Here is a 26,919-nt window from a genome sequence, read left to right as displayed (position 1 = left end):
CTAAATTAAAATCTCAGCACTCTCTGCTCCCTCGTCAGTCCTAAAATGTACAGTTTTGTTGACTGGTTCAACATGTCTCCAGATTCTTTAAAGGTCTGGTCCAGCTCTTTGCTCTGGCTGTTAGTACGTTAGTATGTTCTGAATGTTTTTTCAGCCTTTATTGTAATATTCATCCAAAACTTATATCAACTCATGGAAAAGTTGGACTTCAGTTAGGTGTATCAGGAAATTAGTGCTGATTAAATAGATTCAATTGAGTTAAACTGTCTGACTGACTAAGAATGAGAAGAATGAGTGATGTTTTACTTTGAGCTCTCGTTAGCTCGGTTATTTGATTTTCAATTCAAAGGATTACATTCATTTATTTTCCGTACTTCACTTCCATCAATGGAGCCATAATGTTAATTTCTTCCTAGTGAATGTCTCCACTGACATTATTTAAGAGCTCTGAAGAAAAGCAAAAGAATTGCTATGTGCCTTTTCCCTGAGGTACACAGTGAATGCTTGTCAGGATAACTCTGCTCTAGCCTTCATACGGGAAACCTACTAAATGGGCTCTATTACAAAGAGGGGCAAGATTTATGAGGATTAACTTCCAAAAGACCATAAATTATGCATGCATACCCAAATTACCTATCAAGACGAGTCCTGGTGGGGACACAGCCTCAGTGAAGTATTGGAAGAAGAATACCAATAACAAAAAAAAAAGAAAAAGAAAGAAAAAAAAAGGAACACAGCACATGGCACATAACCTGGCAAATACATGGGTAATCTTGATGGTCACAGCAATTCATCACATGTCACATCTTAACATTTCGGTGGAACTACAGTCTAACTCTGTAATACATGCATAGATGAACTGGAGTTCAAATTTTGGAGACAATATATTTGGATGTTGGAGCAGATGAACACACTTTTCAGGTCGCTCTGAAAAGTTGTGGTGTAACTGAACGAGAGAGAAGCACAGGACGCAACTGAGTTTCAGCTGAGTGTTTTACAACGGTGCCTTACGCTCATGTCAGAGGCACCCCGCTACTGAAGATGGCCGCATTAAGCTATTTAAACATACTCACCGGCTGTGAAGCACTGTTTGCGTAACATCAGTAATGCAACTCAATTAGTGAAGTGCAGCTCACTCCTTAGCTACTCAAACACAAGGGAAGAGGGAGACATGGCAGGGAGTTGTACCTGCGGCGATTAAAGTTTATTCGAATTTCGACATTCACGAAGACGTGCAATAATAAATGATGTCTTTCTGTTAAATTTACATTGCAGTGGCTCTTTTGTTTCTTTCAGTCATTAATCATTTTCTCAGAAGTTTGTCTAATGACTCCATATTGCATTTTTTTTTTCAATTTTATCAAAAAATAAACCCAAGAAAGTTTTCAAAATTGGTTTTAGAATGTTGATAATTATGCACTTACTTATTTATTTACTTTACATTTTGACTTAAATAGTCTGCTGTTATGACTTTTATGTCTCTTTTTCCCTCACACAATGCACACAGAAGGAATCCCTATTTGCTGACTGCATAATTAGCTGCTGCCCTGGTGAAGCACAAACTGAAAGAGAGTTTTTGTGTATGCCCCATTGTAACCTGCTGTCTCAATGGCTCTTATACCTGGCTAGGAATTAAAGTCCGTTGTAAAAACGATACACAAGTGTCACGGAAGTGCAACTTGACTAAAGTTTCTCTTTCTACAGGGACCTAGAGGACATCAACGTGAGGAATACAATGTCTCTTCTGATGACACTGACTTCCAGTGTTCATCCTATCAGAAGCTTATTACCATAATTCAGAGGTCATCCAGGACATTTCCCAGCTGACTGGATACCATGATAACCAATCAGGTTCTGCTCCTCCTCACGCTCTCAATCCTGTGGCCCAGTACTGCCCTGCCTTTCACCCCTGGGAATATTGGGAATCTGTTTGGGATGCCAGAGAGCGATGGGAGAATTCTTCAGCGCTCCAAACGTGGATGGATGTGGAATCAATTCTTTCTGCTTGAGGAATACACAGGAAATGACCATCAATATGTTGGCAAGGTAATGTGTCCAAACACATTGTCTGCAGACTAATTATAGAAGGTTTAGCTTGTTGAAGTAGTGTCTGATGTAATTGGCTGAAGACAAATGGGCTGCCAGAAATTAGGCTGGAGCTATCAGATGCACAGAAAGTGCAAATGAACCTCTCTCTCATTGCCTTCAGATATCCACACTACTTTTTAATCACATTGTTCAGTGACAAACATACTTATATATCTAAAATCAAAGTTCCATTGAGTTGTTTTTTTTGTGCAGATACCATCAGTATCACAAGAATAGCTTATTACTAAACAAAAAAACACAAGGAAGTTTTTTTTTTTTTCTTGAGCAGTTAACATGAAGTAATTTCCGTCAAACAAGCCTCATAATCACTGCTCAGATCAGTCAATAACACAGAGGGTACATGAGTCATGAGCCAATTGAGCTATTGGCGAGTCCTATCAAAGCCTGGGAAATAAAAGAAACAGATTTTAACTTCTCATTGCGTCAAACTGAACCAATGAGGACGTACTTGCTCATTGAGATACATGACATCATTCTGACATGCCACATATTTTCACAAAGTGTTCACAACTCATTGACTGTCCTCTTAGAGCCAAGTTTTTATTTAAATGTATCTGTAGGAGCTCTTCTTGACTGTGTACAAAGAAAAAAAATATAAACACATACAGATTTAATAATCAGTACCAGGTCAAGGCTCAGACAAGCCCGATTCAAAACAGGCATGAGACTTAAACCAGTCTCAAGTTGTTTAGCTCAAAAAAGCACAGTGTCTGCAAGACTTTCCTCCTACGAATCACAAAAAAAGGGAGAGTTTCGGGACAATGCTCCTCCTCCCCACCCACCCAGATCATAGAGGTTCTTGTCAGCTCGCCCGTACCAGCACTATAAAGACAGGTGTGATGAGCAACGCTACAGTTATCAACTCAAGGGAGAGAAATGAGGTGACTGTCGACAGCCAATTTTCTCAGAGGAAGCTGGCTTTCATCACACACCTCATTCTCCGGAGTAAACAAGTGTCTTGTGCATGGTTGAGTAGGGGGATATGACAACTTCTTTTGCAGAAACCATCATCCTGATGTGGTGAAGAGAAAGAAACAGCAAAAATAAATGGAAAAAAGAGAGAAGGAGGATGGAGAAGAAAACATATCAATCAAGAAGGCCAATGAAATTCACCTTTTTTTGTGTTATGTGATAAAGCAGCAAAGCAAATGCTAACTATAAATGAGGCCATCGCTTGATATGTCAGTGGTGGTGCGATGAGGCTTTCTTCTCGACTCTTTGATGCTTTCTGGCACCAAACTTCGGCAGCATGACAACATCACATTCACCAGTTCCCCACTCTTCCTGTGTCCAATATCATTCACTGGTTAAAGTGTCACAAAAACACGAGGCTGTAATAAATTACTGAGGGGGAAAAATAGGGCAGCCACATACTGACATTCTGCTTTACAGAAGAAGCTGTGGCGATCCGTATCAGTAATTCCATCAGTTTTAGATAAAGAGAGGCAGACTGTGATGGTGAGAGACTGATATACAGAGAACAAGTAAAAGGGTACATAAATAGACTAAGAACAAGCTACAGAAGCTAAGGATAAATATATAGGGAAATGAGCAGAGCTAGAACGAGTAGTCTATTATGTGATTAATCTGCAACTACTTTAATTGATTTGATTACCGTAGTTGCTTGGGTCATTTTCCAGCAAAAAGAACAAAGCTTCTCAATTATAACTATTTGCTGTTTCTCCTTGCCACAAGACAGTAACCTGAATACCTTAAGGTTTTAGACTGCTAGTCAGACAAAACATAAAATGAAGATATCACAGCGACCTTTGGGAAGTTCTGAATGTTATTTCCGCATTTCATCAACCAAACACTTAATCAAGTAAGTGTTTGTTTAACCAATAATGAAAATAGTTATTAGTTGAAGCTCCAAAAACAAGGATGGATGACTATGCAGAAAGCAAGCAGACAGCTAGATAGGCAAATAGGTAAGTAGATAAAAGCGCTGCAGCAATTAGTCTAACAAGTCAGTCAAGAGAGAATTAATGAGCTGAAGAATGACCAACAGACTTTAGATACAAAAGCAAAAACGACAGGAAGAGAGGTATATAAATGAAGGGACAGACATATAGACAGACAGGAAAAAATAGGCTAGAGGTGAAGGAAAACAGAGAGACTAAAACCAAATGTAAAAAGCACTTTCATACCCAGCACAAAGCTATCAAAGCCCTGATGGTCTTCCTCACAAAGATCATTTAATGGCCTTTGCAGTGCACTGAGGGAGACCTTGTTTATTTCACATTCAATCAAACCTCTCCAATCAGCCCACACACACTCACTAACTGTCACTTGAGGTTGATTTCTTGATTACGGCAATCAAATTTGATGTAAAGAACAGTCACACTCTTGAATAGCACGCTCCTTAACTGAAAAGGAGGCAGCGAACTGCGTCGGCTGCAGCAGCAATGCACCACTGTGACTGACTATATAATAAATGCAGCTTATATTGCTTATCAAGGTATTCAAAAGACACGCTGCTTTGAAGCTTACACTGATACCTCACAGGTGCAGACTGATAAGTCATAGAATGATGAAAAATGACTGCACGAGTAAACCTAAGGTTTTAGTCACTTACTCAGCAGCAATTGTCAACACTGAAAAGATGTATAGTATATTTTATGATTGTAAATACACCATGGTGTGGCTGTGCATGTATCGAGCGCAAAACCCCTCAAATCTCATTTTAACTGACTTTCACGGGGGCCATTAATGAGTGTGAGCACTTACTGTGTGCAGCTGTGGTGCCCTACTTCTTAAGCAGAGCTGTGAAGTGTGAACACTTTCAATGCTGAGCAATAACTGCAAACTTTGGATTCTGGAGCATTTGAGTGGCGCGTTTGAAGTGAATAAAATCCCATTAAATTCTGGTACTGGTACACTGTATTGTCTTGTAGAGAAAATGCTCCGCCCTAAATTATAATATTCAAGGTAGCTCACTTTGTTGTGCTAATGTTCTCCTAATATGAATCCTTGAGATTTTTCAAGGTCTTTCTTAATATATTTCTGCAGGAATTTTGCATGTATGAGCTATGAAAAATACACTAGAGACACTGTAAGCTGTAACCTGCATAATATACATTATAGTACAGTGTTCCAGTAGTAAAGATTTTTTTTTTGGGCCTGTCTTAAGAGACAGAGGGAGAGAGGGAGGAAGAGTAATTATTCTGTATCCATTCTGCACTCTATTTTGCTATCTCCTCTTTGCAGCACCAAGCAATGCTTACCAGAGACCTGACAAGAATTGCCAATGATTTTGCTGCTTTACTGACAATTCCTCAGTGTTTGTGCAAGGCGATTTAACTCATCAAGGCTCTCTTCTGTGCTTCTGTTGTAAAGGCCTTGAAAAAGGCTGTGTTTGTGCTGCAAGGCCTTGAAAGGAGAGCCACTAAATCCCTGCAAATATAGTGTGGTAGTGCTAACATTTGATTTTGTTAAGGCTGTGTGAAAACACTTTGTGCCGCACTTTGTCAAGAGTATCAGTGCCTTGTTTTGTCCCCCTCGCTGTACTGGATGTAATAGGTTTACACTACATGTTGGATGCAGTTTAGAGCACTACAACATATAAAAACTCACCTCTGTCATGTCAATAAAAATCAGTCCAGTATGGTTCTTCCACTTAAAATCACAACACTGTGAACAATAATTTATACTGCTTCTGTGGGACATTTATGCAGAAATCAAACCTTAAACTTCCATATTGCTGGTACAATGCTTCACAAACCTAGATGTACAGGAACACTATCATTTTTAGGTGGTAACTTGTCATCTCATCAGTCAGTAAAACAAATCTACACAGGGACAAAATATGTTTACTCATGTGATTAGGTGACTTTATGTAATTAAGGATTGCATGCTACCACGCCAACTAAGGGAAATGTATAAAATGCATACAAGATTCTGCAAAGACTGTAAAATTGCTGTTGACAGCTTGCCTGCATAGGGTACAGTCTCCTTTGATGGCTTGTTGGTTGTTGTTTTTGCTTCTCAGGTTCCTTTTTTACAGGATTAACAACCAAGACAGGAAATATGGTAATAATCAGATGAAAAGCTCCTGGAGAATACAATCAAACGACATGGGGGTAAAAAAATAAATAAATAAATCCTGTGGTCTGACACGGTCTGAAATTGCTTTGGCCTAATTATTACACTGGAAGCATAGAAATGTTGGTTGAATGGTAACAGTTCTAAATATCATCAATGAAATATGTTCTTCTTATGTTGCCGGGTAGTTCAGCATTTGCTTAGTGAGCATGTTTTAATGCATTGTGAAGCCAACACACCACAACACAACCAATGAATTTCAAAGGAGGGAAAAAAAGGTGATGGTGGCACTGCAAGTATTTTTTCACAGGATTAAATGTGCATACTACAGATATGAAGCCCATTTGAATGCAAAAATTCATACAAACCTTCTTCTGCTCCAAAATTAGCCTGTCATTCATAGTCAATAGCAGTAGCAGCCTTCACATCCATAACATGTCATGAATCTTTGCTTCACTGGGCCACAGTTCAGGAGAGAATTTATATTCACAAACAATGAATAGATTGTCCCAGAGGACAAATATGTGTGAAAATTCGAGCTAGATGATATTCCTCTTTAATAGACTTTGGGTAATGGAGTTCATCTGCATGAAAATATTTTCAAAAGCAACCCCAAATACTGTGCATATTGTTCATTTGAACCTGACGGCATCTTGTTTCCACATGTCCTCCTTTTTTATAAATTCTGCCTGAGAATAGCTAGGGCCCTGGCAATAGATTTCTGATTTCCATTCAAAGTTGTACTGTTGACATCCGTCTTCCAACTGCAGGAAAAAATAATTAGTTTCCTCACAGCATGCAGACATTAATATTAATAAGTTACTGACGTACATTTTTTGTCCCTAACTACATGTCGTTTAAAGTGTGAACCCATGAGATAGTGCTCTAAATATATCTGCTGACAGATCCAGTACAGTAATGAGCTTGAATCAAATGTCTGTCACAGTACGCCACCATTACTTCTCCGTGACACTTACAGCCACTTCAAGGTGATGGATAGGTCAGAGGTGACTAATTTTAGCAATTGTTGCTGGAGGTCAGGTTTTCATCATTTTTCAAAGGCACAATTTGGAAGAAAAATCTAAGACTAATTTGATCTGAACTAATGGAGTGTGTCACACATCTGACACAGTGCGTGCCAAGGCCATGTTCTGTTCTCAGATTAAACAGATAGCTTCTTCAGTGGGCTTACACCATTATTTCAGGGTTCACAAGAGTTTCACACACATATATATATATACATTTTTTGTGTAAAGGTAGTTGAATTCATCTGGGCCGAACAGCATATTTAATGCACTCATTCTCTAGGAACTCATGTAGCATGCGCTGGTTATTTACTGCACGTTCAGTAAATGAAAGGGAAGATGTAACATACGAATTTAAATCGTGACTGTCTGTGAGGGCATGCGTTGATGAGTTTGGCACTTTGATGTTTGAAATATGTGGAAGAAAACGTAAGGCCAGTCACTCCAATTATAAATTATATCCCAGGAAAAAATAGCAAAAAGGAGTTCAACTGGTCGACCTAAGGGATACGTGACGACGGTTCACAGTTAAATGTTCAACTGTGTAGCTGGTGCCTACCGTAGCTTTAAGAGAACTGGCAACCAGGTGAAGTTAAAATTGTAAATATGAAGAGAGTGCATCTTTCCGGAATGCCTACAGTCAAAAGACCTTTGGGACTAATCCTCAATTGGGAGACCAATAGTTGGATCTTTATTTATTTATTTTTTTTAATTTTCTTTCATTTTGCTTTATTTTATGCATATTGTTCATTTCCAGTCACAGTCAAAAACGTATTGCAAGCAGACTTGATCAGAATCAGAATTCCTTTATTTATCCCCAAAGGGAAATTCTTTAAATGTTAGCAGGGAGGCTGGCAAGGATTTGTTACTATTTGAAAAGATGCTCAAGGGCAATGATTAGGACTTGTAAATATTACGTATAACTTTTGTTTTTCTTGTTTTTCAGTGGACTTTTACTTTAAACAGCTATGCAGCTGTTGCCATTGTTTACAGAAATGTGCACGTTGTGTTTTCTTGCTAGTCTGAAATGCATGACAAAAGAGTGTGCAGTGTCCCTAAACAGAACCCCATACAATGTCAGTCTATTTGTTCAGGTGTGACTGTGCATAAAATGTGTATCTCTACTTTTCAGTTACACTCCAACATGGACAAAGGCGATGGCAATGTGAAGTACATTCTGACTGGAGATGGGGCAGGAACCCTGTTCCTGATTGATGAGAAATCTGGGGATATTCATGCCACCAAGAGGCTGGACAGGGAGGAGAAAGCCATGTACACACTCAATGCGAAAGTGGTGGATAGAAACACCAACGCGGAGCTGGAGCCTGACACTGAATTTAACATAAAAATTCATGACATCAATGACAACGCGCCTAAGTTTGCAAAGGAGATCTACTTCGCCAGTGTCCCAGAAATGTCTGAAGTTGGTAAGTTATGGTTGGTTTTATTTAAGCACTGAATGGATTAGTAAATCAACCATCAACATGAATGAAAGAGTGTTTTGATAACTGAATATTCATTTCAGGGATTTTTGAAGCAAAGAAGACAGATATTTTTGCTTTTCTGCTGTTGCCATACTTCCTTAAATCTTGATGGAATTATATATTGATTTTGTAATAGAAATTTGCAAAAAAAAAACTCTTTTAAGGAAATGTAGAAAAACCAAAACAGTGTTGTCCATCAGTCAACTGGACTGGAGTATTGTGATGCTGTATGACTGTGTATCAAAAAACCTGAATGGTTGCAGAGATTCACATTTTTTTTGAAAAACAAATTTTATTGATCAATACGTTGTAATACTGCTGACAACACTCCTTTTAGCTGACCACGAGGGGCCCCAAGTGAATCTTGTTTTTGTTGGGGAGACTGTACTTTCGGTGGTACTGCCAGAATTATACCAGTAGCTTCTTCCATGTACCCATTCAGGTTAGATCAATCAGTGCCAAACTTAGTTACCTTAAGAGCAGGTTGAGTTGTGAATTCAAACAGATAAATAACATTCCTTGAGCCTACAGAAAAGCTAAGGCCTTTGTCTTTTCAGAGGTATTCCCCATTTTATTGATATGTATTACCACATAGCCAAAGCCATTCCTGGCAGTCGACAAGGCTAACCAAGTCTGTTTCCGGCCACATTTCGACCTTTTGGCTCAAAAACTGTCATCACAGGAGATTATTTCCTTACCCAATATGTTTTGATCCACTTAAGCATAATGGATTAATTCCCATTTTTGTTATATTTGCCACCATCTTGACTGTAAGCCGGGCAGAGATATGCATTCTTTTGAGCGCATTCTCCCAGTTATGTGATTCTTATTTGTTTGGTCAGGCTCATTGGGCATTCATAACAAGTAATGTCATTTGCCATTTTTAATAGGCAGTCGAAATATTGAAAGTTTAGATTGTCACAGTCTTTCCAATTAAAGATTTGCTTCATTGCACTCCACTTCATTCCATTGAAGTAATATAAATAAACCAATTGGCACGAATATAAACACAGCTTATGAAAATAATGCATGCAACTTGAAATCAATCCTCAATTATGCAACCACAAATTAATACACGGGAGCAATCAAGGGAAAATCAAAAGCCAATTGTCTATTGGTGACAAATAACAGTGGCCTGGTTGGAATTCATAATGCACTGTTCTTAGATTTCCGCACTGCATGGATACTGGCAAAAGGTGGGTCAGGGTCACCACTACTCTTCTCTGCACTAATAACCCACCTTATATGTTCAAACTGAACACACTGGTTAATCAAGCCAGCCAGCCATGAAAATCAGCAGCCCCCCTTTTATGCTATCAGTGCTGGGACTAAGTGGGACAGATGTTCAAGGGTTCATTAGTATGCATGGAGACAGACCCAAACAGGACATGGCAGAGGTCTCCTGAATGCCAAGGACAGTATTCGCAGTGTGGCGTTATTGAAACACTTGGGTGGATTATGCAGGACTTAATATGGAAGTTACTCAAAGACAGGATATCTGAGAAGAACTGAGTTCTGCCTTAAATATTCATTCATTTTAGTATTTTTTATTTATTTAGCACACAGAGGATACACATTCAAGAACCTGTCACTTAATTGTGAAGGCTCATGTGTGTGGAGTCCTTGTGCCTGGATTTTCAGTGATGTGATAGGACACACTGTTTCATACAACTAAATAATACTTTTAACACAGGTACAATACAGGTGAAAATATAAAAGGTAGTAATGTAAAGGGTTACATTGTAATAAATACAATGCAGTGTCCATGATTACAGTAATTGTCAGTTAACGCCTGTCAATATGTAGCTAATGTTGCCACACCTCTGGCTATGACAACAGAGGTCAGGAAAAAGGCACTATGATATGACCTTACTGTGCTAAAGGTAGCTTTTTACTTGTTGTACATGAGTCTGCATAGACAAATACTCTCCAACTGTCCATATATTAAGGAGAGTGATATTTTTACTTGCTACTGTCTACCTTACTTAATCTGTCCTGATGACAGACAAATTTTCAGCCCCAGCGACAGACTTGAGTTTAATAAAGGCAATATTTTTCACAGAGGTACCAAAGGAGACTGAGCTACAGCAATCAAGCCTATCACTTTTGTTTCACAACTGAGTCAGCTGCACCATCCAGCTTGTTTGTGTCTTTAAAAAGGGGAGGAATTCAGATTGATTTTTACTATGATTTGACTGCTTTTTAGTGGCAAAAGTAGTAACTAATTTGCTTTTCTCCAGTGCCCTGTTATTTGAAAGGAAAAGTATAGATCAGTCAGCATGACTCATTGCATTGTTAAAAAAGTACTGTTACAGTGACACAAAATTCTCTGAATATGAACAGAAATGAAATAAAATGAGCTGAAGTCAGTCTCTTGATTCAGACTCAAAATGTACCTTATCAGTGCTTTGAATGTACTTTCTATGTTCTTTTTGCAGGTACATCTGTTGTCTCTGTTACTGCCACTGATGCTGATGATCAAACATATGGGAACAGTGCCAAGCTTGTATATAGCATTCTACAAGGACAACCATATTTCTCTGTGGATTCTGAAAATGGTAAGCCATAACCCAGCAGGAGTTTCTGGATGTAGTTCCTAATGTCATGGCAAGTCTGTAAACAAGTCTCATGCATTGCTTGGTTACGTGTTTCTGAGAATGAGCAGAATGAGAACTTTGTTTCGTTTTAATTTCTCTGAAAATGTATCCCTCAACTTTTCACCATAAAATATAAAGATTTGGATGGGTTCGTACATCCATTATTAATTTGTGAAAAATGCCCTTCATAAGTTCTTAGTAACTAGAAGCTAACTTTTGTAACTACAAAGATTATAAATCAGGTTTCACCAGTCACATGCAAGTGATGTCTGATCTAGTAATGACTCCCCTTATGTGTAAATAAGTGGCATTCAATCAGAAAGCACTTTGGCTTTGGTGCATGCAGAACTCTCACTCCTAAGCAACACCAGGTGGGTGCAGAAGAGGTTTTAATAGCTAAAGAGTCTCCCAGGAGCACTCCCAATGGTCTTCCTTCTTCAAAGTCAACCCAAAGACTGGACGTGGAGAATGAAGCTATAGTGGTTCATGCCAGGCTATCTAATTGCAGTTATGGATCATGATCACACAGAGGCTGGGCATTAATTTCATCAGGGTGTTGCCTGGATCCTGATGGCAGTCGGACATATTGCTGACATGTCTGCACAGTAAGAGAGCCATCCTGCTGATGGCTCTGCACACAGTGTTCTTGTGAAGCTGAAATGTACCACATTCTGGATCAAGCCAATGGAAAAATGCCTCAAAATAATTCTCACTATCTGTGCATGAATCGATAAAGAGCAGAAAATCCAAATCATAGTAAAAATCAAGTGGTGGTTGCATGTTATGTACTACCGCTGAAGGGAAATATGATTTAATTTCTTATTTAGCTCCTGTTGTGGCTTGAACGACACCATATCTTATTATTGCTGTATCAGGCAAAGTGTTTGGTAGCTACTCAGTAATTACATGTAGTAGTTACTACATGCAAATGATGAGACAGAACTACTCCCTTCTCTAAACTTATGTTAAAACAACGCTAATTTTGCAGTTGACTCTTTTGAAGAATACTGTAAGATTACAAAAACATTTTTTCTTTATACTTACATAAAAAAAAACAATTATCAGTGAACCATTTACTTTGTCTGTGACTCATAAAAGCTCAAATGGCAAACCATTATTCACATGTTTTGCGTCTAAAAGGTTTAAGTGATATCTGGCGTTTATGGAAGTTTGCTAATTTATTATCTTAGAACAAAGAAGATGTGATGATCCAGTCTCTGGGGGTTTAGTACAGAACATGTAGCTCCAAGACACTGGGAGAGAGAGAAGAAGATAACCCAGCTTAACCCATTCCATCAACTGCAAACTGTCATATTTATATGCTGGAAATGTTTATTTAACAGGGAGAAAAGAGAAAGGGCCATCTACATGCAGAACTCAAGAGTCCTGTCTTTATTTAGAAGTTGCCGGTTTTGTACATCCGGCAGACCCACCTCCTATGACTTGCATTCAGTATATAAATATAGTACTTTCAACGCTAAAAAATGTTGCCAAGGAACATAAGCCAGGAGGCAATTATATTTCCCCTCCAAACATAATTGGCAAAACTAAATTAGCAGTATATGCAATTTTCTGAGCACAGAGATGGAACTGATGTTAATCTTATCTCACTTTCAGTAAGACAAGAAATCAATTTCCCAAAATGAAGTTTTACTTTAAAAAGGGAAAACTAGTAGACAGATGGTTTTTTTTGTTTGTTTGTTTTTTTGTTTTTCCAGGCACAATCAAGACAGCCCTGCCTGGCATGGACAGAGAAGTCAAGGAAAACTATCAGGTTGTGATCCAGGCTAAAGACATGGCGGGACAGATGGGCGGACTTTCGGGAACCACGACAGTCAGCATCATGCTCTCCGATGTGAATGACAGTCCACCACGCTTTGCCACCCGTAAGAGGCCATTTCTCCTTATGCTGAATGTATTTGTAGGTGACTTTTTAACATGAGTGGATTTTTGTCACAAATCCCTGGAGAAATCCCTTACACATACTCATGACACAACAGCACACACGAAGAACATGTCTGTAATAGGTCTGCTTCATTCACTGTCGTGTATAGATTCATTCCGTTTGACTGCTGTGGAGTCTACAGAGATCGGAGGTGCCATTGGCCGCATTAAGGCCGACGATCCAGATGTTGGGCGTAACGCTGAGATGGAATACAGTATAGTTGGAGGACATGACACATTCAACATTATCACTGACCAAACCACACAAGAGGGAGTCATCATAATCAAAAAGGTACCTTATTTGTATTCCTCATCTCCCTTTCCTTTTATGTGCTTGCTAGTCATATTTTATGTACTTTACTGAGTCAGGTTTTGCAGTCAGCTAATCAGCATCAAACAACCACTGTTAGCAGTCATGTAACTATCACTTGATTGATAATGACGGCACATTCAGACAAAACACTTCTCCTGACAAGTGACATGCTTTTATAAAGCTGTAAAGACAAGTGTTTTTTTTTTTGGTTTTTTGTTTTTTAATATATATATATTTAATACATCAAGTAATACCTCAAAGATTCATTTTTTATACCTGCATGAAAAATATGACACAATTTTGATGTGCATCCACTGCAAGAATGAAAGGTGCTTGTTTATTTTGTGAATACACCCCGGTCAATTCCCAGATTTTACAGGCCTGCTATTATTAGTTCTTTAAAAAGGACTTTAATGTCTTCACCTTTAGGAGTTTCCCCTCAGTCTTTAAGTTTCAGAGTGTCTTTTAATTTAAATAAAAAAAACTGAGCCATCTTTTTTTTCTTTTTTTTATCTCGTCTTAACACGTACGTTTAACTTCAATGGAATAGAACAGTTCAGTTTTAGCCTAGAAACGGTCCCCTGATAAGGTTATTCCTGTAAGAAAGACAGGACAGAATTTATTTTTGAGCTGGAGTGTAGAATCAGATACCCTAAGTCTGTGAAATGAATAATATAAAACAGTCTTTTGCTAGAATCTCTTTTGAGTTTTCCCTTAGGATCTCCCAGATCAGTATTCCTCACTTGGATTTGTAACTTAGAATTTAGAGTGTGAATAAGATAAAGGCAGACAAATGAAATGCAATGAATTGCCTATCAAAATCCTGAAGGCAGACTGTTTTTTTTTATTTAAGAAAAAGTCTACAGCTTGACTTCTGATGCTCTCTCATCTCCAGGCACTGGATTATGAAAGTAAGAAGGACTACGAGTTCAGAGTGGAGGTGAGAAACACCTACTTAGATGCAAGATTCATCCACGGTTTGCAATTCAAAGACTACGCCACAGTCAAGGTAACAGTAGAGGATGTGGACGAGCCTCCTGTTTTCACCAGGAACCCTTACATCATCGAGGTGCACGAGGACACGGCTGCTGGCAGCTTTGTCGGCGTGGTGTCGGCCAGGGACCCTGACGCTGACAACAAGCCAGTCAAGTACGCTACAAGACACAGATCTTAAACAGAGCCAGACGGTTAGAGGCAAATGCCAAATCTCACCCCAACCTTTCTCCAACAAATTCACCCTCTTTGGGAATGAAGTACTCACAATTAAGTAAAATTAGAAATGAGTCCTGTTAAGTAAATATTTTCTCCCCAACCACGTTACTGTGGTAATTTGACTTTTCAAAACTCATAATTTCAGCTTTAATTATAACAGTATAAAATCAATAGGAAAACAAGCAATGCATGGTAGAAATACAAAGACTCCTCTTATCAGTTCTTTAGAGGGAGGATGGAAATGCGCCCACTTGGCTAAATCTAATCCATCAAGCCTAACCATGAGGCAGTGTGGAGGAATGGGGAGAAAAGGATATTATTCACAGATCCCTCCTGGTCAGTTCCCAGTGGAAGATGGCGGTGGCCGTGTGAAGTGAATACAGACACTGTTTATTTCCCAGAATTATGTAAGCCCTCTGTGGCACTGCACAAAGTCAAAGTGAAAGAGCCTAATTTGCTGTATCAATTCACACAGCTTAGTGCCACCATTCCACACATATGGCGCCTGCCCGTTGCTGACACAGAGATATGCCGCTCTCGGCGCATGCCACATGGCGTATTGTGTTGCATATTCCAATTTCAGTGGAATATAAAAGTTGACTGTGACAAATGAGCAGACGCAAGGAAAGATGTATCACCTTTTGACAATGAAGAGCAGGAAATGTATATTATATTTATATATGAATAATGACTGATCTGCTGCTGTAAAACACACTTGTATGACGTAAAGAGGTACTTCAGGGTGTCTGTAGTATGAGAATAGATCTTTTTAAACACAACTGATCATAACTCCAGTGCATGTTACAATATTATTTATGTAAATGACTGCCAGGTAACACATAGGGCTCTAACTTACACCTAGTGCAAAGCCATGCTCAGTGCAGCACAAGTGTGTTTTCTTAGCTTCCCACCAACGCAGCTGTCATTTTCATGCCCAGGACGTCGAATAAGTAGTAAATATACTTGTCTTGTGCCCTGTGAGTCCATGGAGGTGTGGTCAGGTGCACTGTTTTGCGCATTGTTAGTTTTAAGGCAGCAGAAAGCGACTGGGCCACTGACCAACAAAAACCTGGTCTAAAGCCAACTGCTCAGTATATAGCTTTTAGCATTGTGTGGCTGTTCTGCTGAAACCAGAAGATGAGGACAAAGTGACTGCTACCTCCTCCCATGCCTACTTCACCTCAGTGAGCTTTAGTGCATTCCTGCTGCTCCCGTAGATGGCCTGAGATCCATGTCCTCTGCAGGAAACCGTTCCCTTATCCAACCGCCCCAATGCAGCATTTAAATAGCAATGTGCCAGCACAATTGGCATTTAAACTGAATGGAAAATGACATAGATTGGGTTAATTCATGTTATGCACCCAAAACACACCTACGATTAATTAAGAGACTAATTACAATGACGTTGCACCCCGCTTTGTGTCCAGACCTTATCGGTATTGACAATAACGTGTTATTCTTTCAGGTACTCCATCGATCGGCACACAGATCTGGAGAGGCTGTTCAACATTGATTCTGTGAATGGCACCATCACAACACTGAAAGCACTGGACAGAGAAATGTCTAAATGGCACAACATCTCAGTGGTGGCCACTGAAATAAGTAATCATTGTTTTTTTTTTGTTTTTTTTTTTTAAACAAATTGTTGCAGCTCATTATTGTAATCGTGTTCTTTTGATTATTTTCTTTCTCCGTTTGTTTCAGACAACCCACGTCAGACAACTCGAGTGCCAGTGTTCATCAAGGTGTTAGATGTCAACGACAACGCCCCTGAGTTCGCAATGTCCTATGACACATTTGTCTGCGAGAATGTCAAAGCAGGACAGGTGCTTAATTCAAGATCCTATGGCTAAAATATTCAAAAAAGGATGTGTATGACTCATGTTAAATAGACAAGGTGTTTGACATATCAACTGTTCATGTTGCTAAATGATCAAAAATCCTAGAAATCATTTGACTGTAGTTTTATAGACCAACTGCTGTACATAGCAACAGTCTAGTCATAATCATGTGCATGGTTGGTCACATGGCAATGGCAAAGTAATGCATCTTCAAAGCAATGTTGCATGAATCAATACACACACTGCAAAGTAAAGTCAAGAGCATAAACGATGAGCACACAGGATGCTGACCTTTGGTAGCTTTCAGTCAAAGTCAGATCGCAGTCCAGACAGTACATTCACAGCAACAGAATGAGGAAAAAACGGATGTGTGTGTGTGATGGAGGTACATCAGTAAGCACAATATATATGAATATATGTACTTTAATTAAATTAACCTGAAGCCAAGTAACACATTATTGAGAGGCAGACGTTTTAAGAGAAGCATTTTCTCGATAAGGTTTTCAGTGTTACTGGGCAAAGAGCCAAACAGAAGTTGGCAGTAAACAACAGAGACACCTGAGGGAAGAGCCATTTACCAGTCACCTTCTGACATCTACATTGGGAGTGTGTGTATCCGCAGTGTTCACTCCATATGCATGGTGCATGTTGAGAGATCTGCGTTGGGGGCAAGTCAGCCACGTGTGTTTATAATTTCATTGTTGACACGGCAAATAAATTAATGATCTAAAAGCTCTAATTGCAAATTAATCTTAGTCTTCTAATTTCCTAGAAGTTTTGAATGCAACAAAAAAAAGTAGCTAAAACCGCTCAGTGTTGAAGATTAGACACTTTTTAGATTTCTTTCATAAGAAGAAGAATTACAAGCTTTTCATGTGTTTTCCCCTTCTTTGTTCTGTTCTTCACAGCTCATTCAGACAATAAGTGCTGTTGACACAGATGAACCCCTAGTTGGACACAAGTTTGTCTTTACTATAAGTGCCACCAACCCGAACTTCACAATTGTTGACAGGGAAGGTAAGAGATGCATTTTTACTAAAGAAAACAAACTAAAATTCTTCACTTTATGTTGAAATAAAAACAAACAAACAAACAAAAAAGGTTGAAATCTTTGATCCAATGAAAATCTGGAAATATATTTAAAATATGGTCATAAACTGGAGCAGAATATGTTTTAAAAGAAAGAATGTACATTTCCATTGCGTGACTGCAGTCTTTCAACTGACTTCTTGAAGAGCATTTAATGTCAAGAGTTGTTTGGCAAAATTTCATTTAAGAGAGAGCCGCTGTGAAAGTTTTTTTCTTTCACGGAATAAAAATATCGATCACATTGCGTATTTATTCATCCATTTATTTGCAAACTGTCCCTCTTAGTCTTAGGGAGAGAGTAGTACACTGGTAACTCAACAAACTTGCAGTATGATGGTGAATGACTTCAAAATTTGGATCTGTATATTTTATTTCCATTTAGTATAACCACTTCTCTGTGCCTAGTCCTAGTTTCAGAATTGATGCTGAGTAAATATTCACCAAAGCTCTTTTTGCAGTCAACAAAAATGAACAGACTGCAGCAAACACTGGAAACTGAGACAAGAAATTTTCACAACTAAACTTTGGACTTTAATTAGTTCTGCAAGAGAAGCGCATCCCACATAACAACAACATAACAGTTTTTGTCATTTAAGAATGAAGACTACAACATGATCACTATTAAACTGTGCTTCATTTTTGAAAAATTAAGTTTTAGAGAAAATAACCCAGGTTGTAAATAATATGTTTAGTGATTGCTTTAATTACTATTTAGACATCTTTATCCAAGGTGCTAGAAATTCTAAATTGCCCTGCAAAGCTATTATGAGCTGTCTGTTGCAGGGAAGAAAATGAAGGAAATAAAGATCATTTCGGTAAGTGAAAACATCTCCTTGCTGACAAGCTTCACTCATTTGTATCCTTCTACAGATAACACTGCTAATATCCTGACACGGAGAGGAGGTTTCAGCCGGCGTGAGATGAGCATGTACTTCCTGCCTGTAGTGATCTCAGACAATGACTACCCCATTCAGAGCAGCACCAGTACGTTGATTGTGCGCGTGTGCGCTTGTGACAGCCGTGGAAACATGCAGTCATGTAGCCCTGAGGTCCTGCCCTTCTCAGATGGCCTCACAACCGGAGCTCTCGTGGCCATACTGCTCTGTGTCATTATTCTCCTCAGTAAGTCCCTCTTGTATGAGCATGTGCATTTTGAACCCTGTTGTCATCCTTGTGTTGTCTGTTTCTTTGTTCAGCTGTGGTTACAGCTTGTAGTAACACAACTGTTCTATTCAAGTAAAGTAAATTTGATGATAAAAAAACAGTTGGCCTTGCATGGTTGTGAAATCTCTGCAAGTGCACTGTATTCTTTGATTCTCAAACAACCCATTGCTATACACAAGTTAAGTTTGTGGGGATAATAGTGACAGCTATTTTTGGAATAAACTGGGCATCTCATTTCTAGCCATCAATCACCAATTTTTCTGGTTGAAAGGGCAAATACTGCAGCATCAGCTGTAACTAGATGGTTAATTTACACTGGCTCCTGGAGTTTACTCTTAAAAAAAACAAAACAAACAAAACAAAAACCACAACCCCTGTAAAAGGGTCTTCAGCGTAACAGTAGTAAATTATAAATAAGGGCCAGCCTTGTTCTTGTGTGGTAGGGTAGCCCCAGTACAACAATTAACATAGCCTAGTTTGGTTGCTAAGTATCATACCAACATTATTATTTTAGTTATTAGTTATATGAGTGTGTGCATGCACACATGCGCGTGTGTGTGGAGACACATAACACATTTGGGAGTGGGGGGGGGGTTAGCACACCATGCAGGACTCTCATGTGCTCCATGCTGCAGTCAATCTAGTGTACTAAAGCCAATAACATGGCCCAGAGTGAGTTGCTTTGCTCTAGTGAGTGCTGCTGAGTTCCCACATGCCCACATGGAGCGGATGGGGAAGAAAATGAATATTTCTGCTTTAACAAGGTCTATGATTAAAACAGGAAATGGATTTTGAGTTTGAGGCCCCAGGCCATTAGTCCCCACTCTGCCCAGAAGAAGCTTAGCATTTTCATGCATTAAAAAACATTATTGTGAAATTAAATACTAAGAATTGTTGATACATGGAGATGTCACCTTTAAATGGTGCAATCTTACAGAAGGCTATTAGAAATGATGCACAGATACACATTCATTCACATTCAAGAAATAAAAGCTGACTTAAGGTTAAAGCTAGAGAAAGTGTTAAAGGAAGACTGCACTGACTCTTAGAAGACAGGGTGTTAATATTGGACATTTTGTACAACCAACTATCCAGCTTGATGTCTTCTGGAGGTGCTTTAAACACAGCTTTGTGCGCTATGTGTATTTGGGAGTATCTGCAGTATCAAAAAAAGAGTGGAAAACAATATACAGGCAATCAGAAAGGAGTACAAAGCAGCTACAACCCTTGCAATGTGATCAATATCATCAACACGCCCACTTACTCAGTGTGGAATCTCTGGACAGTGACCTTCTTAATTCAGAAATAGGCTCCACTGGACATTACACACACTTTGATGCTGAAGGGTACAGACCACTTTTTGTCCTGAAGAATTCAAGGTTGCAGCGCACATGTGATAAGGATTCTGGTTTGTACAAAGAAAACCAGTTGTTCAGTTGGTGATGGTTCAGATTTAGAAGATCGGATACGCAGTAGAACCAGCACAGTGAGGGAGGAGAGGAAAACCTGTTACTGTCGCTGAAAACAACTGAAAGAGCATTCCAAGAGATAAACCTATTTTTGTTAAAGTATTTCAATATCCACATCAGACTATAAAGACATAAATGGTTTTATCTCATTGCATATTTGGTTTGAACTGCACTGATTTTCAATAAAGAGACAATATACCACCCAGACTGCAGTATCACCACTGTGTCTGAGAGAGGACAGTTTTTATTCAGAGTACCACAAGAGGTCACTTGTCATGACAACATGAAACAAAGGCATTTAAGGGATGACCGACGCTGGCAAAGTGACGACCCTAGCAGTATCAAAGACACTGCCGAAATGCTAAACAATCCTGTCGCAGACAACCTGCCCTGCTGCAAACTGCTACGGAAGGTTTTGGTTCCTTTTCAAACATCAACAATGGTTAGTGACTAAAGCACATTATATCATGGAGCTCTCTCTCAGATAACAGAACTGAACCTGGCACTCATTAACAAATACATCCAAGCAGTGTATTCCCCTGGTAACGTGGGTCACATGTTACTCTCTGACATCCTGGAGCATGACAGTATGCAACGGCATAAACAGCAACAACGACGCCTATCGTTTTACTAAGCAAAAAAAGGAAAATTGTGTAGTGCTTAGGGCATATAGGTAATGGGTTTGAAATGTCACTTGACCATTTTTCACTCACTCAGACAATATGAATGTCAATGAAATTAAAAAAACACACACACACACACACACACACACAAAAACAACCTGTCCTCCCGTATGCCCGTGTGACCCTCTTACCCCTTTCCATGTGCTGAATTTGAACCTGCTTCCTCCTATCATGAATTTCTTCCATCTGCTTGTTTTAACTCCATTTTTTTTTTTTAAATTCTGTGTATGGTGGTGGGCAGATTCTCTCTCACATATTGAGTGTACTGAAGGTTAAACTCCCTGCTTTCCTCTTGAGCAAAATATCATGACATCTGCTCATTATCTGACGCTTTTCACGCTTGAACCCCCCTGACAGACTGTCTCATTCACCTCTGCTTGACTCCGACAGGCAGGTGCTGAGCTGGAACTGCTCGCCCTATCTGGTCTTCCTCATTGCAGCTCTCTGCGTTGCCTAAAAACGTAGCACTGGTCAGTCACAAATGTTTCTAAAGAACCTTTATAAACAGCCAGCTCCACCCCCATCCAACCATTGTAATTAACACCCAGGTGGGAGGCAAGTAGACAACTACAGTACCTGCTGATAGGACAAAAAAGGGAAAGGAAAGGAGATCATAAGTGAAGCAGGAGCTGTGCTCTTCCTAAATGAGACACCCCCCCCTCCCCAGTTTTTCTGAAGAATTATGAGTTTATTTAAAAACTTGCTACCGTACAGTGCCACTCACTGGAAACATGCTCACTCTGCAATTCACGATTGTCTTTTCTTGCTGAAAAAGAACGAAGCAGATGAGATATGAGGCTGTGTGTTGGAGAGAGTGAAAAAGGATTCTCCAAACCACCGTGAATTTTATGCAGTGAATGTGCAGTTCAAGGGAAAAAGAAAGAAAAAGCTTTCTCTCTGAATCTTTAATAATAGGAGGTGAATGCCTGAGGCAGTGTTGGGGATTTATCACTGGTAGCAAATGTGTCTCCCCTCTGTGCTTTTTGCTCCCCTGTGCTCTTTAATGCATGACACATGTTAGGAGGCACATATCTTATGCTGAGCTTTCTCTCTCTGCATTTCCCACTGTTTTCTTGTGTAGTGATCGTGGTGCTGTTTGCTGCCCTGAGGAGACAGAGGAAGAAGGAGCCTCTGATCATCTCCAAAGAGGATGTCAGAGACAACGTTGTCAGTTACAACGATGAAGGGGGTGGAGAGGAGGACACTCAGGCCTTTGATATTGGCACACTGCGCAACCCAGAGGTGATGGATGCTAACAAGCTACGCAGGGACATCATACCCGAAATGCTGTTTCCCTTTCGGAGGACATCACCTATAAAGGATAACACGGATGTCCGAGACTTCATTAATGGGAGGCTTCAAGAGAACGACTCGGATCCCACAGCGCCCCCCTATGACTCCCTGGCCACTTACGCGTATGAGGGCAGTGGGTCACTGGCAGAATCCCTCAGTTCACTGGAGTCTGCTGCCACTGAGGGGGACCATGATTATGATTACCTCAGCAACTGGGGGCCACAATTTAAAAAGCTGGCAGAGATGTACATAGGGAAGAGCCCTGACAGAGAGACCTAGCCAGAGCCGCGACAGTCTCTTTTCTCATGCCCATTTTCTTTCTTTCTGTATGTTTATCTAGCTAGCTAGCCAGACAGCTATTCGTCCAGCCAGTTAGCTAGCCAGCTAGTTGACTGTCTATCAAATCTATCTGTTTATCTGTTTGTCTAGTTTTGCTAGCTAGATCGCTAGTTAACTAGTAGCTTATTTGAGTGTCATACACAAACACACATTCAAACAAAAAGACTGAGTTGAAAAGACTGAGTTGAATTTTTCTCGTTAACTGAGCTACGGTATAATTCTCAAAGTTTTACTGTTTTTGGTCATAATCAGTAAAGATGCCTTTGAACTGTAGGATTTTTGTGAACAATGGTGTGGACAATGTGTTTTGTAATTGACTTGAGAGATAGTAATATTGTATACTATCAATGTTTAATGGCACTGGACCGGGTTTGGGTGGGGCAGGGAAGGAGTCAAGTGGTTTTTCCAGCCACCTCCATTAAATACTGTAAATGTACAAAGTGTTTTTAATGATGGACATCCTATATACTATTTGCTATCTTTGTTTGACAAGCAATGTTCATGTGAGTGGTTGGTGAAGTTTATGTGTCAAACTGTGAATTCATTTCATCATATAGGTGTAACATGTAATGGAAAGTGTATGTTGTAGGAAAACTGTCATACACTGAATTCATGCTGTTTGAATGCTGAGTCATATTGTTTTATATTTATATTTTTATACTTATTTTCTTAATAAAATTATGTTTAAAAAAAGCAGTAATATTTCCAGTCCGTTACCTGCTTTTGTGGTTTCAGTAAATAACATAGTGTTGGACAGAATGTATATACACACTATAAAGACCAATGCAGATACAATTCATTAAAACTTTCTTGTAGCCTAACTCAAACTAAGCAATGTGATAACAGAGCCCATGTTATAATAATTAAAATCATATGTAACACATACTGGGCCATGTTCAGTGTACTTGCATTGCATTTTTATAGTAAAAATTTGAGAGGGCTATGCATAGAGATACATAAAAAAGGACAGAACAAAATGATCTTTTATAAAATGTATTTTCCTTTAAATATTGCAAAAACCAATCTTCTTTGCCTGACGACCACAGAGAAGCAAAGACGTAAGAGGCGCTGACTTGGGTTTTGACACAATATAATGCAGAGGTGGAAAGTAGGAAATGATTTATGGGATACTAAACCAATACTTGGGGAAGCTCTACCATGCATGCACATGAATCTAATCTGTACTTTGAGCAACATTTACATTACGACATGCATGGTGCATTTCCTCTACATTCCATTGGGACTTGGGACAAAATGACTCTGTGACAATGATAATGAAAAAAACAGTTGCGTTCTTCAACGTTGTTTAATTTGATTTTGTTTTAGTTTGGGATTTTGAGTGGAGATTCTAGTTTCTTGTTCAAAGGAAAAGATTGTTTAGTTGATGGTGTCTGCCTTAGTGAACTAAACAAGAGATACTTTAAATTTATCAGTTGTTTTGGGGTACAGTAATCATTGACTGATTTGTACAGGCAAACCTCATTCAAACCTCGTGCAGCAGTACACTTACAGTACACTAGACTCCATGTGGTTAATTTCACACTCATCCACAAATCTGTCGTTATTCAACACAGTACTTGCTGATTAGTGGGCAGCTGTGGAGATGACAATACCTCAAATCAATTCCCGTCTCACGTGGCTTCACTTCATTTCAAATCTTAGCAGCTGCCAGCTCACTGATGCAGTGTTTCACATGTAGCTACATGTCTTATTTTTTGACGTATGGTTCCTGAAGTATTTCAAATGTACATGCCATAACCATAGAAATTACTTTCAAATGTAACTTTTTTCTGTTGTTAAATGTCTGTATGTTTACTCAGTCTATATTGATATGACTTGATTTATTTACATATTTATGAAAACTTTATAGATCAGCTGTTTGACTTGTTAGTGTACCATAATCACTCAAGCAGAAAACAATTCCAAGCTCGCCTTACAAAAGCACTGCAGTAGCTCTACAGTATCGCTGAATAAAGAGAAACTACGACAGTGGCTGCCCACGTAACTTGTCTAACTCTTTCTGGACATGCAATTCATCATTGTTAAAAAGAATGTGATGCTTGATTCACAAAGTTAGATCAATACATTTCATGTCATTTTAGAATGTCACAGAGAAGAGAAATGTCACGTGATATGGTACAAAGAGCAAGAAAGTCAGCACATGGAGGAGGCTGAGGTGGCGGATGACACGGCATCCCAAGAGATCATGTTCATCTGGGCCTCCTTCCATGGTAGTGATTATTTTGAAAGTGAGAGCCAGCAGGAAACGCTGGACCAAATTCAACAAGACCTTGAGTCTATTGAGTTCAAGCCCTGTCTGTTCTGCAGCATCACTACAGATTCTTAATGTTACACACTGTCACAGATTTCACAGAACACACCTGCTGAACAGCAAAGAAATTTCAGCTCTTAGGTACTGCGATGATGTGAGGAATGTTACCAAAACATTTCAACATTTCATTCATTCATTCATTCATTCCAATCTCCTATAAGCTTTTGAATACATCCTGAATAATACAGCTTTTTATACACCCTGAAACATCCACAGCACAAAAAATAATTATTAGAATCACAACAGGAAGAAAATACAAGCACACACTGACTCTGCAGATAGCACCACACACTGCTAGTTCCATAAGTAGTAACTGCGAAGTGTCGCTAATGCGACATCCATATTTTGACGTAATTCTAATAGTTTTGGAAATATATTCAGACATACAGAGGAGTGGACTCCTGTACACATATATCAAACAACCCATACATTTTTGAGGACAAGAGACATTGGTCTTTAATGCACCATAAATGAACTTGCTGATACTGCAACATTTGTACAAAAACATGATTATGATCAACATCGGTGCTTTACAATAAATCAGTTAAGACTAAAGGAGTATATATGGCCTATTAAAAGCCGAGAAAAATTTCCAAAACTTGCAAATAACAGTGTTATACAACATAAATGAGCCATAGATGATGTAAATGTATTAGTGGATGTGAAAACTGCTGTGAAGTAATTTTGCTTGTCATAAAATAATTTGATTTTCTGCCCTGTGGGATGAATCAAAGGGAATCTTCTGACCTGCTATGCAAGGCCACATATGCCCAGTGAGAAGAGATTATTATTCCATCATTTCATTAATTGTGTATCCCCATTATGTTTCATGTCTTGCCACTATTTTTACCACAGTGACCTATGGTGAGCCTGGAACATAGTGAGAGGGCTTCTGTTATCTTTTGGTCTCTGTTGGTTTTCGAAACAGAAAGAGAGAATTTCCTCTGCTCACCCTAGTCACATGTGACTGCATGATTAGAGCTTAAGTGGAACATATCCCGTTTGATGTAAGAAAGGCATTTGCATGTCACATGGAATAATACATGACAGATAACTCCTGATGGTAAACCAACTTTGGGCCACTGCAGCTTTATTGGTTCAAGTTGAGTCCATAAAAGAAGCAAAGAACTGCAGATCTTTTCATGTGATGGACAAGCTGCAAGATGTTGTTTTCATTTCCACTGATTTCTTACAGTACTGATCCCTTTTTACGTTATTTTCTGTTGTTTTTGCATGTCTCATCAGGTCTCATAAATGGCATCAGCAAGTCATAGAAAATGGTTTTCCTTGTGCAAAAAGGTTAGATCAATGTGAGGCAATTTAGCTTCAAGTTGCGAACACTCAGCTCTGTTCCCAATGGTTTGTGCACAGCTGCTTTAAGATTATCATACAAGACGACAGACAGGAAGTTGATGCTGTAACTTCAAGAATCTCTAGGATGTTTTTGTGCCCCCTGCCAGGCTCGGGAGAAAAAGGCCTCATGTCAAAATACATAATGCATAATGTTTTATATGGATTTATTGTGGCACAAAAAGGACTTAAAGATGCAAAGTACTGCAATCAATAATGCAGGTGCAATGTTGGTATGCAGACAGAATGGGCCAGCACTGGTAGGCCACCTGAGGCTTTTTGTTTTCCTTGTCCCATGCCTGGACTATTTCAAATAGTCCTTTCTAGCACAACATTTTCCTGAAACTAGTTACAAGCAGATGCCCAAAATAGCCAGTTTCTAACATGTCCTGCGCATCACCTTAAAATTTAACTTCTGTGGCATTATTTTTGAACAGGTATTGATTACTTAACTGTTCCTTTGGGTACGTGTATAGCTTGAGTGCAGAATTGATTTTTCCATTAAATGACCTTTAGAAACTGAAACCTCCATATGCCAATATAGGTGGATTTCATGTTATGTTATGTTCCAAATAAAATTTTCTGTAAAATATATCACAAAGAGTATTATTTAAAGCTGCTACTGGAATTCTAC

At 39.1% G+C, this 26,919-nt stretch overlaps 1 protein-coding gene across 1 annotated transcript; it reads left to right on the top strand.

The window, feature by feature from the left end:
* Window positions 1-1,604: 1,604 nt before the first annotated feature.
* Window positions 1,605-23,222, top strand: cdh10a (cadherin 10, type 2a (T2-cadherin)). Its single transcript, XM_046372009.1, has 11 exons — window positions 1,605-2,046; window positions 8,308-8,602; window positions 11,098-11,217; window positions 12,975-13,142; window positions 13,311-13,492; window positions 14,409-14,662; window positions 16,191-16,327; window positions 16,430-16,551; window positions 17,475-17,583; window positions 18,526-18,777; window positions 22,053-23,222. The coding sequence occupies exons 1-11, from the start codon at window positions 1,837-1,839 to the stop codon at window positions 22,541-22,543; spliced, it is 2,340 nt and encodes a 779-aa protein (XP_046227965.1). The 5' UTR covers window positions 1,605-1,836; the 3' UTR covers window positions 22,544-23,222.
* The last annotated feature ends 3,697 nt before the right edge of the window (window positions 23,223-26,919 follow it).

This window comes from Scatophagus argus, chromosome 18 (genome assembly GCF_020382885.2).
Source record: "Scatophagus argus isolate fScaArg1 chromosome 18, fScaArg1.pri, whole genome shotgun sequence".
NCBI lineage: Eukaryota > Metazoa > Chordata > Actinopteri > Scatophagidae > Scatophagus > Scatophagus argus.
Note: the sequence above shows the minus strand (reverse complement) of the source record. Positions and strands in the feature narration are given on the sequence as shown.